A 12,093-nucleotide genomic window follows, 5' to 3' on the forward strand; every position below is an offset into this window, starting at 1 on the left:
TGTGTTCCATCTGGCGAGGTCCATGTGTATAGTCGTCTGTTATGCTGTCTAAAGAAGGTATTTGAAATAAACAAATCATTTGTCCTGCAGAAATCTATCATTCGTTCTCCAGCATCATTTCTATCACCATTGTTTACTGACAAACATTGTCAGTAAAAGTAAATACCTATGTACAAATCTATTATCAAAAGTTTATGGATCTGTGGGTATGCTTTCACTCTTTCTCCCATACCCATTCAGTTTGCACGTCTATCCACGCATCTACCTGTAGGTCACCACTATTGTACGGTTATGTATACAACAGTATTTACCTCTGGTCCCTTTAACTCTTGCACTCTTCACTATGCGTTTGCTTGCCTTCATCATTCTTCTGGAAACCTCCCTCTTCTTGCATATTGCCTTCTTCATCACCCAAGTTAATATGTGTCTTAGTCCCCTTTCCCTCACATCCCTGTTGTTGGTGATGTTAAGTGTAGTTGAGTCCGTTCCAACTCATAGTGACCCAGTAATAGGGTTCCCAAGGAGCAGCTGGTGAATTTGAACCACCAACCTTGAGGTTCAAACCTACATTGCAGTCCAGAGCTGTATCACACAGTACTATACAGGTACTGCCACCCCTACAAAACATTAAATAATGTTTCCTTTACTATAAAAACCCTTACTCAGTTTTTACAATAGTGGTTTCATACAATATTTGTCCTTCTGTGACTGACTAATTCACTAAGCACAATGTCCACCAGGTTCACTCATGCTATGAGGTGTTTCGCAGAATTATCGTATATTTCAACACTGAGTATCATTCTATTGTGCTTATACATATGAGTTTGCTTATCTGTTCTTCAATGGATAGATATTTAGATTGTCTCCATCTTTTTGCTATTGTGAATGTGCCATGATGAACACGATGTTATTGTTGTTAAGTGCCATCGAGTAGGTTCCAGCCCATAGCAAACCTGTATACGGTCAGAGGAGCAGCTGATGAACTTGAATCACCAACCCTGTGGTCCAAAGTGACTTTGCAGTCCAACGCATTAACCCACAGTGCCACCACTAATATTTGTATTGGTGTCCCAGCTCTTATTTCTCTAGGGCATATACCAAGTAGAGGGATTGCTGGGTCACACTGTCTGTCAATTTGCAACCATTTCCCTCCCGTATGGTCGGACTATTTCTCAGTCCCATCAGTATCCAGAATCCCATAGATTCATGGATAGACATGTCTGAGGGCTCCAGCCTTTCCAAACCCTCACTAGCATTTGCTGTTTTCTGTTTGCTTGGTTTTTAACTTGGCTATTAATGCTGGGGTAAAATGATCTGATATCAAGATCTTTGCAAAGTGAAGGGGCAATAATGGGTAAGCCTTTAAAAGATGATGAAAGAAGGTTCTGTAATCACCAAGTCAAAAAGAAGTCTAAGTGATGAATGCTGCCAAAAAGAAGAGCTCATTATGGGAAAGAGAAATTAAGGAGCACTGCTTGGGGTACAGAAAGGTTGAAATATGTTCTCCAAGACAAATTCTAAAAGAAGAGAGAGAATTTTATACATAAAAAAAAAAAAATGGCAAAGAGGATAGCATAAAGATAGTAATACACAGTTCATGTTTGAAAGATGATACCCCTGTGAGTATGGCTGTACTAGACGTTAATATAGAGCATGATCAGTGACAAGACCAGTGATGAGAGATGTTTAATATCAGCCTAAAGAACTTAGATTCTATACAGAATGAAGGGTCATTAAAGGTTCCTGAAGAGGAGAGGCACAGATAATGCAAAACTATTATTTCAATCTACAGGTCTTAGTCCTTTTATTAGAGCTAAGCAGAATGAATCAATGTGTTTTTCCATGATATCCTCTTTATATATTTGAAAACTGCTATGAAGTCCCTCCCTTAGGGAAAATGATATACAGGACAGATTTAAGAAGGGAGAGACTGAAATCAGGACATCATTTAAGAAGTTGTTTGTAATTTGTGCAAGACTTGAAAAGGTAAGAGTACAAAATTATGTGGTAAATAGTCAGAGGGACAAGATAGGAATGCTATGGTTTTATTTAACTACAAACCTTTTCTCCAATTGAGCAATGTTATTATAAGTTGGAGTATATTCAGAATACTAATACACATCTTATTTATTTTATTATTATTGAATTTACTGTAAAGTATAATGGGCACAACATATCTCTCCTGTGTAAATAGCATTATGAGTTTTCTGTACTAATAGAGCAAACATACTTAAGACTACTTTCAACATAGATAAAGACTCAATAAACAAATTATTAAGGTCGCCTAGAAGATAGCATATTTTTGTGAGTATACAACATTAGTATTTTTAGTACAAATCATAGTAATAATATAAATTAAAATGTTATCATTTTAATCAGCAATTAATTTTATGAGTTTATAACTTCATACATAAATCATATCTCTGGGTTAAGAATTCCATTATAAAAGGAATAGACGAAGAATTGTGATATATGGAAACGTTCCCCCCCAAAATGTTTCTAAATGGAAATATTAATATTTATTAGTTGGCAAACAATAATTCACTAGTTCAGTAATGGAAAGTTGCTTATCTCTACTTACTTTAAGAAGCAAACCTCATAATATGGGTGGAATAAAGGTCCATATGTAAATTTCTTTCACAGATAATATGGACTATTTATCTAGCTAATTTACCAAACAGATCATTTTATGCTATAAATCTCGTAAGTATATTTATAAATATTTTATGATATTTTGCATTGCATACGTTAGATTTTATGTATTATAATCACTAGAAGAAGGAATTCAACAGCAATGCTATTTCAGCCAGTGATAGCTCTGGAAGGAACTTTAGAAATCATTTAGAATCAGCTGTCTCATTTTATAGATGAAATCCTAAAGCCTATGGGCGTGGAAGACTTCCAAGGTAATGAAATGTAATAGCAGAACTCAGGTTAGAATTTATCTTCTGTCTTCCAGGACTTTTGTTTCTAAACATGTTACATACCACACTGGCTGAAGGCCCTTTGAACTTGGAACATATACTTGTAGAAGGTAGGAGCACTGGGTCACAAACTCTAACCCATCAGGGACCAAAAAAAATTCATTAAATAGCGAAGAAGAGTAAGTAGGAAACAGTAGGAATAGTTGCGCTTTCGTTTTCGACAGGCATTAAAACTCAAATTTGAAAAACTTTTTAAGATAATACAACATACACATAGACCAGTTCTTATGCAAACTCATCAGCCTACATTTTACAATTTCACACTAATATTCTGTGCCAGTGATCTCCAAGCTTCTTTCATAATTACTTTTTATTTTAAAAAACTCTAACATTCAACATATTGTTTGTTGCTCAATTTGTTGAGCAAATATACTAACTGTAGTGTAGGTTGTGATTTTTTTTTATCACATTTTTTTGCTAACTTTCAAAGTGGACAGAAATAAAATTCCTGATTTTGGTTCCAAGTTTGTCCATGATAACCACTTCTGTAATATGACAAAATGCATATAGTGTCACAAGCCCTTAATTACAGCTACATTTGTCAGGAACAGTGTGTGGACATGATCCCCTTAGGCTGAAAGGAATTAAAAATATGACTGAGGAAGAGCAGGCTCCTTGAAGTAGAGGTGATCTTAATGATTTGAATGTAGGTCCCCCTAGCTTTAGGGACCTTCATTTGCTGATGAGGAGCAACCTAAAATGAGAAGAGAAAACTGCAAAAGTCATGAATAATCAGAATACGTGAAGTATGATTTGAGGAAAATTGGAAATATTACAAAATGAAAAGCATAAATATCAGCATCCTAGGCATTAGTGAGTTGATATGGATTGGTATTGGACATTTTAAATCTGACAATCATGTGGTTTACTGTACCGGCAGGACAAATTAAAGAGTAATGGAGTCATATTCATCATCATAAAAAGCATTTCAAGAATGATCTTGAAGTACAATGCACTCTGTGATAGAGTAATATTCATACACCTACAAGGAAGAGTCCCGTTATGGCATTGTAGGATAAGAACTGGGCCGCAAGGTCAATTTAAAATACAAAGTTGGCAGTTCAAACCCATCTGCCACTCCTAGGAAACCCTAAACAGAGTCACTAAGAGTTAGAACAGCCACTTAACAACAACAACAAAGAATACCAGTTAATATCACCACTATTCAAATTTCCATACCAAACATTAAAACCAGTGATGATGAAGTTGAAGAATTCTATCAACTTTCTAAGTCTGAAATTACTCAGGAATGCAATCAAGACGTACTGATAGTTCATTGCAATTGAAATGCAAAGTTGGAAACAAAAAGAAAGGACCAGTAGTTGGACAATATGACATTGGTGATAGAAATGAGAGCAGAGATCCCATGATAGAATTTTGCAAGACCAATGATGTATTCATTGCAAATGCCTTCTTTCAACAATATAAAATGTGACAATAACTTTATACAGAAAGGAAAGAGACCTCGGATAAGCAAAGCAATACTTAAAAGGAAGAACAAAGTTAAAGACCTCTCACTCCATCCTGATATCAAAATGTACTACACGAACACATTGATCAATGTCTAACATTGGTAAAATGATATATACACAGATCAGTGGAATAGGATTGAGAAACCAGAAGTAAATCCATCCAAATACACTTATATGATCTTCGACAAAGAGCCAAAACATATTACATGGGGAAGAGATATTCTCTTCAACAAATGGTACTGGAAATTAATTTGAAGACAATGAAACAAGACCTAGATCTCACACTGTATACAAAAACAAACTCCACGTGGATTAAAGACCTACATATAAAACAGAACTGTAAAGATCGCCAATGAAAACCTAAGGGCAAACTTAGGGGCTCTGACATGTGACATAAATACACTATCAAACATAACTAAAAACACAAATGCTAAAAAACAAAATGAATAACTGGAACCCCCTAAAATTCAGACATTTATATGCATAAAAAGATTTCACCAAAAGAATGAAAAGATAACCCACAAATTAGAAAAATATTTTTAGCAATGGCATATAAGACAAACTAATATATAGAATTTATAGAAAACTACAGAACCTCAATGAGAAAAAGGTAAACAACCCAATTAATAAGTCGGCAGAGAACATGAAGAGATACTTCACCAAAGACATTCAAGTGCCCAACAAACATAAGATGAAACGTATGTCACACAAAAACACCCAGTCTTACAGATAGTACCCATTTTTCCTAGACTCAATGGCTTGACAATCAGAACTCAACTAGAGGAAGATTTAAAAACCTTTTTTTTTTTTAATAAAGGAAACGAGGGTAAATTATTGTGACAATTTGATGAACTTGACCTATACTCATGGAGGTCGTTGTTGTTGTTATGTGCCATGGAGTTGATTCTGACTCATAGTGACCCTGTACAGTGTTTCCAAGGTTGTAAATCTTTACGGGACCAGAAGGCCTCATCTTTCTCCCACAGAACAGCTGGTAGTTTTGAAATGCTGAATGGAAGATTAGCAGCCAGATCTGTAACCACTATGCTACCAGATCTCCTTACTCCTGGCAGTAGTAGCTCTAAATACCAACAGACAGGGGAGGAATCCTCACATCAAGTATCAATGCTATCCCATTTGTACATTGGGCAGATACAGATGGGCAATTTAGATATTGGCTACCTAAAATGAGGGGGCAAGAAAGGCATGGAATGAATGGCTTACAAGGTTTCAAGAGGGAGTTTAGTTTAACAGAGTGTTGGGGAAGATAGATTCCCCACTGAATAATTTTCATACTGTCTAGATGGGTCTGGTTAAAACAGAAGGGGAAGCTATCAATCAGATACGAATACGACAGTATAATCAACACATTCCAGGAAAAACAGAAGCTAAGGGATTTTTTGCAAAGCCAACCCTGCACTACAAAACATCCTAAAGGGAGTTCTGTGGACTGAGAACCAACAAGAACAGACAATAACAAGAGATTGACATAGTGTCAGCACCTCCCAGAATTAAATCGACAGATGGAAGATCCAAGAACAGAACAAACTCAAGAGAATCTGGGAGGTCAGTCTATGATCAAAACAATTACAATGTAAAACAAGGTAAACACTTAAGAACAGAGATCCAGGTGGTGAGATGGTCGGGTAGATTACAGGATAAAATAGACTGCACTAGATGGAGGGAAAAGTTAATGGTCTATAAGGTAATCTCAAAGAAAATTAACATTTCACAACATACCAAGAAAATAAAAATCCAAGAACATGGAAATATTAAAACTATGAGGAAACTCACAAGAAAAAAACATAAAAACCATGAAATCAGCAAAGGAAGAAACACAGAACAAAGAAAGCAACAACACTACAAAAAAAAAAAAAAAACCCCCAAAAAAAATATATATAATGGCAGCAATGAATCCATACCTATCGATAATTACACAGACTGTAAACGGATTAAATGCACCAGTTCAGAGACAGAGGGTGGCAGAATGGATAAGAAAACAAGATCCTAAAATACGCGCTGCCTGCAAGAGACACATTTTACACACAGAGACAAAAACAGATTAAAAGTCAAAGGATGGGGAAAAATATACCAAGCTAATTGCAATAGAAAAGGAATAGGAGTTGCAGTACTAATCTGTGATAAAATAAACTTTAAGGCATAACAGATACAGATGGACATTATTTCATGATTAAAGGGTCTATTGAACAAGATGACATAACCATAATAAATATCTATGCTCCCTCTTGCCCCAAATATTTACAGAAAACAATAATAGATTTGAAAAAAGAAAGAGATGAATCTACAATAATAGTGGGTGATTTTAATACACTGCTTGAAAAAATGGATAGAACAACCAGAAAGAAACTTGACAAAGACACAGAAGAACTAAACAACACTATCAGCCAACTGGACCTCAGAGATGTGTATACAGCATTCAACCCCAAATCAGCACAATACACATTCTTTTCCAGTGCGCATGGAACATTCTCCAGAATAGACCATGCCTTAGGCCACAAAACAAATCACCAAAAATTTACAAATATCAAAATACTACCAAGCATCTTCTCAGACCACAATGCTATAAATTAGAAATCAACAATAGGAAGACCAAGGAAATAAAGTCTAATACATGGAAACTGAATAGCAGCCTGCTGAAAAGTGACTGGGTAGTAGAAGAAATTAAAAGTGAACTCACAAAACTCCTAGGAAAAAAATGAGAACAAAAACACAACATACCAAAATCTTTGGGACACAGGGAAGTGGTGCTGAGAGGACAATTTGTTGCAATAGATGCACACATCCAAAAAGAAGAAAGAACCGAAACTAACACATTAACACAGCATCTACAACAATTAGAAACAGACCAACAGAGGGAGCCAACAGTCACCAAAAGAAAAGAAATAATAAAGTTTAGTGCAGAAGTAAATAAAATAGGAAATAGAAAAACTGTGGAGTCAACAGGACAAGATGCTGGTTCTTTGAAAGGATTAGCAAAATTGACAGACTGTTGGCAAACCTAAAAAAAGAAAAGAGGGAGAAGACACAAATAACATGCATTAGAAACCACATGGGCGATGTCACAATGGAACCAAAACAAATCAAAAGGATAATAACAGAACACTATGAAAAGTTGTACTCAAAACAAATTTGAAAACTTAGAAGAGATGGACACATTTTTAGAAAAACACGACCTACCTAAACTTACACAGAGTGAAGTAGAAAACCTGAACAGACCCATAACAATAAAAGAAATTGATCACATCGTCAAAAAACTCCCAACCAAAAGAAGTCCAGGCCCAGATGGCTTCACTGGTGAGTTCTACCAAACATTCAGGAAAGAGCTGTCACAAATTCTACTCAAATTATTACAGAATCTAGAAGAGGACAAAAAACTTCCTAATAATTTTTATGAAGCAAGCATAACCCTCATACCAAAACCAAGGAAGGACGTCATTAAAAAAGAAAATTATAGGCCAATATCCCTCATGAACACTGATGCAAAAATTCTAAAAAAAATCCTAGCCAATAGAATCCAGCAGCACATCAAAAAGATAGTATATCATGAAACAAAGAACCTAAGCAAAGAAAACTACAAAACACTACTACAAGAAACCAAAAGAGACCTACAAAAATGGAAGAATGTACCATGCTCCTGGATAGGAAGATTTGACATTGTAAAAATGTCAAACTGCCCAAAGCAATTTACACATATAATTCTATTTAACTTCAGATTCCAATGACATTCTTCAAAGAGATGGAAAAAACAACTACAAACTTTATATGGAAAGGAAAGAGACCTAGGATAAGCAAAGCACTTCTTAAGAAGAATAAGGTTGGAAGCCTCTCACTCCCTGACTTCAAAATTTACTACACGGCTACAGTGGTCAAAACAGCCTGGTACAATGAAAGAGACATTGATCAATGGAACAGAATCAAGAATCCAGAAATCAACCCATCCACATACAGCCAACTGATTTTTGACTCAATGGGAATACATGAGCAGACATGCACTCTGACTGGTGACCACGTTGGTCACCAATAAGGGGAAGTCATGGAAAAACATCAATGAAGCTGCGAGCTAAGCCCTACAACGTTTAATAGACTCCTGTGAACCCGGTGGAGACCTGGTTGGCCAACAGTGTGATAAGACCTGGGGACTCTTGAGCCCAGAGTCAGTGACATAGCCACAGAAGAAGAAAGAAAAGGTAAAAAAAGTGTAATCTGATACAATTTGATGAAGTTGACCTACACCTATGGATGCAGTTAGCTCAAAAGAGGGAACAAATCATTATAGCAAGGATCATTCCCATACCCTCCATACACAGAGTAGACAGGGATAGGCAATTTGGACATTGGCTACCCAAAATGGGAGGGCTACAAACACAAGAAGTGACTGGCTTACAGGCTTTCTAGAGAGAGCCTAGATCCAGAAAGTGCAGAGGAAGGCTACTGAGTAATAGCCAATTTGTCTGGTGGGACTGATGAAAGGAGATGGGGATAGGTCTCTCGTGGTACAATAGTGAGTAATTGTTATCAAGACTGACTTTGAGGGCTGGAAATGTAAAGGCAGATGTTTTGTAGCAAAAAGAGGAGAATGATTTACTTTGCAGTCGAAGAGTGGAGGTCCCTGGGACCATCAAGGGAAAAGATCAGAATGCGGGATCCTACCCAGAAAAACAGTGATACCGATGATGGAGCAGAGACAATGACATGGAGAGATGGAGTGGCTGGGGACTCTAGATGCAGTGAGGGAGACGGGCTGTGTGCTGACGACTGGGGTACAGGTTTGCAGGGTATACCTTTTGGTTGGTTGATGATGCACCGAGGGGACTGTAACCATGGCTATGAAACGATATATCCGATAGGATGAATGTAATGCTAATGTTCTCCCATGTAAACTATCACATAATTCACAATAAAACATTAAAAAAAAAAAAAAGATGGGGATAAGATTCTTATGATTCAATAATGAGTAATTGTTATCATGACTAATTGCGACTATCAAAATTGTAAAAGACGAAGTTTTGTAACAAAAATGGGGGAGTAGTTAATCTTACAGTCCAGAAACAGGATCCTAAGACCACCAAGGGAGAAGATCACAAGCAGAATGCTAGACCTTATCCAGAGAAGCAGTAACATGAGAGATGGGGGCAGAGATGGGGACATGAAGCGAGGGAGCTGCTGAGGACTCTAGATTCATGGGAAGAGAGGGACTAAAAACTGGCAGCCAAGAGGCAGACTTGCAGAATATGCCCTTTGTTGGTATAAATTATTATATATGCTTGAGTGTTTTCTTTTTTAAGAAGAGCTAAAATCAATACAGAGAAATACTGTTAACTGATGGTATATGGAAGAGATTATAATCATTGTAATGAAACAAGGAATATGATTTGTTGAATATAAAACTAATGATCTGCCCTGTAAACTTTCATTTATAACAAAAACTTTAAAAAAAGAAGAAATGTCTGTGATCATTAGCCATAGACAGGACACAAATCAAAACAAAATGAGATAGCATCTTACCCCAGAATAAACAGCAAAGTTTAAAAAAAAAAAAAAAGAAAGCAATCGCTGTAAGGTTGTATACAGTCTGGGACACTCCTACATTGCTGATTGAACTGTAAAATGGTCCAACCAATGAAGAAAATAGGATTGTTTTTACTCAAGAAGTTGAAAATAGAAATACCAGATTGCTACCAACAAGCTCTCTACTTGGTACAAATCCAAAAGAAATACGAGCCATGACTGAGAAAATAAGGAACAAAATACAAAATTATTAAAAAATAAAAGCGACAACAAAAAACAGACTTAGTACTCAGAAAGAGATAGGAAGAACCTGAGACTATGGCCCTCAGTCTAGAAAAGAACTCACCCTCATGACCCAATTTTCAGCCAAGCAATAGATAGATATATAAGGGGGACGACACACTAGTAAAATATGCTCACCATGGAATGACTAATTATTCAAAATCAAAAGAGCAACATTTAACCAAGGGCAAAGTTGAGAAGGTGGTTGGAACGGGAATAGGAAACACAGAAAAATATAGGCAAAGGATTTGAACAGATATTTTTCCAAAGAAGATATATAAAGGGTCAATAAAAACATGAAAAAAATCCTCAATGCCATTATTCCATTGAAAAATGCCAATAAAATCACTATGATACATGACTTTGTACCCGTTTGGTGTTTCTCCAAAAAGAAACAGAGAAATACCATATGAACCAGCAGTTTGACTCCTGAATATACACCCCACAGACCTGCTAGTAGGGACACTTAACACATAACATATACGCTAATGTTCATTGTAGTCTCATTTAGCCAAAGAACAATCCAAGTGTTGTCAACATAAAAATGTATACATAAAACGCATGATGATGAATAGAATACTATCCCTCTATAAACAGTAATGAAGTTGTAATACATGTGCAACCCGGAAGAAACTTGAAAACATTATGCCAAATGAAATAAACAGATACCAAAGGGAACATAAAACTGACATTTTTTTCCAGTTTTTAATTAATACCACTCACCTATCTTACCAGGAAATTATAAGGTTTGTTGAAAACAACTCTGAATCTCTGTTGTTAGTGCCATCAAGTCAGTTCCAACTTATAACAAGGAGTTATAATTACTTATAACCAGGAGTCCTGGCGTGGTACTGTGGGTTAATGTGCCAGACTGCAAAGCCATTTGAATTGCAAGGTTGGTGATTCGAGCTCACCAGCTGCTCCTCAGAAACCCCATACAGGGTTGCTATGGATTGAAATCTACTCAATGGCACTTAACAACAACAACAAAAGGGCATATGATCTCATTTATATGAAATAATTAGAATAAAAAATATTTATTGACAGAAAGCAGTTTAATGACTACCACACACTAGGGGGAGGAGGCCATGGGTATTACAGAGTTTCTGCTTGGGGTGATAGAAAAGTTCTAGAAATTAATAGTGGTGATAACTGCATACTATTGTTAGTGCAATTAATGTTTTGGACTGAACACTTGAAAATGATCTTTCTACTGTTGCTTATATTTCTATCATTATTAGAAGAAAAAAAAACAAACCAGCAAGTTTTACTTACATAAAATTCTTACTTTAATTACACAGATTAAACAAAATTTAAATTCACCAAAACATAAAATTAAGTTGGGTATATAAGGAATCTCTTACTTACCTGACATTGCCCTTAGTGTTTCTGAGAACTGTAGCAGCAAAATTCTGTGTGACACCCACCAAGCTGATTCCATCCACTTCCACAATCTGGTCATTGACTTTTATTCTTGGGAAGGAAAAACAAAAAAGTAAACATTACCTGCAGCGAATTTTTGTGATAATATTGTATCATTCTCAATGAATAAGCTAACAAAGTGTTAGATTTTTAAGATATTTATCTAGATCTTAGTCATATGCATAATGTTTCTGAAACATGGTTTGGAAGAAAAAAATAATAGTAAATAGAGAGATTCCGTTTATCAAATATCCATATCCTTCTCACAAAGAATTGATTTGTTGTTGTTGTTATAGGCCGTGGAGTCGGTACCAACTCATAGTAGCAACCCTATGCACAACAGAACGAGATACTGCCGGTCCTGGGGCAACCTCACAATCATTGCTATGCATGAGCCCATCGAT

General features: G+C 36.1%; 1 protein-coding gene across 4 annotated transcripts in view; it reads right to left on the bottom strand.

Moving 5' to 3' along the window:
• The window catches only part of PPP1R9A (protein phosphatase 1, regulatory subunit 9A), a 445,759-nt gene that overhangs the window by 162,729 nt on the left and 270,937 nt on the right, over positions 1-12,093 (bottom strand). For all 4 annotated transcript variants that reach the window (XM_006834277.1, XM_006834279.1, XM_006834278.1 and 1 more), the window contains exon 4: positions 11,636-11,740. In XM_006834277.1, the coding sequence (XP_006834340.1) occupies positions 11,636-11,740 (105 nt within the window). The remainder of the gene's footprint in view (positions 1-11,635; positions 11,741-12,093) is intronic.

This window comes from Chrysochloris asiatica, unplaced genomic scaffold (assembly GCF_000296735.1).
Source record: "Chrysochloris asiatica unplaced genomic scaffold, ChrAsi1.0 scaffold00010, whole genome shotgun sequence".
Lineage (NCBI taxonomy): Eukaryota > Metazoa > Chordata > Mammalia > Afrosoricida > Chrysochloridae > Chrysochloris > Chrysochloris asiatica.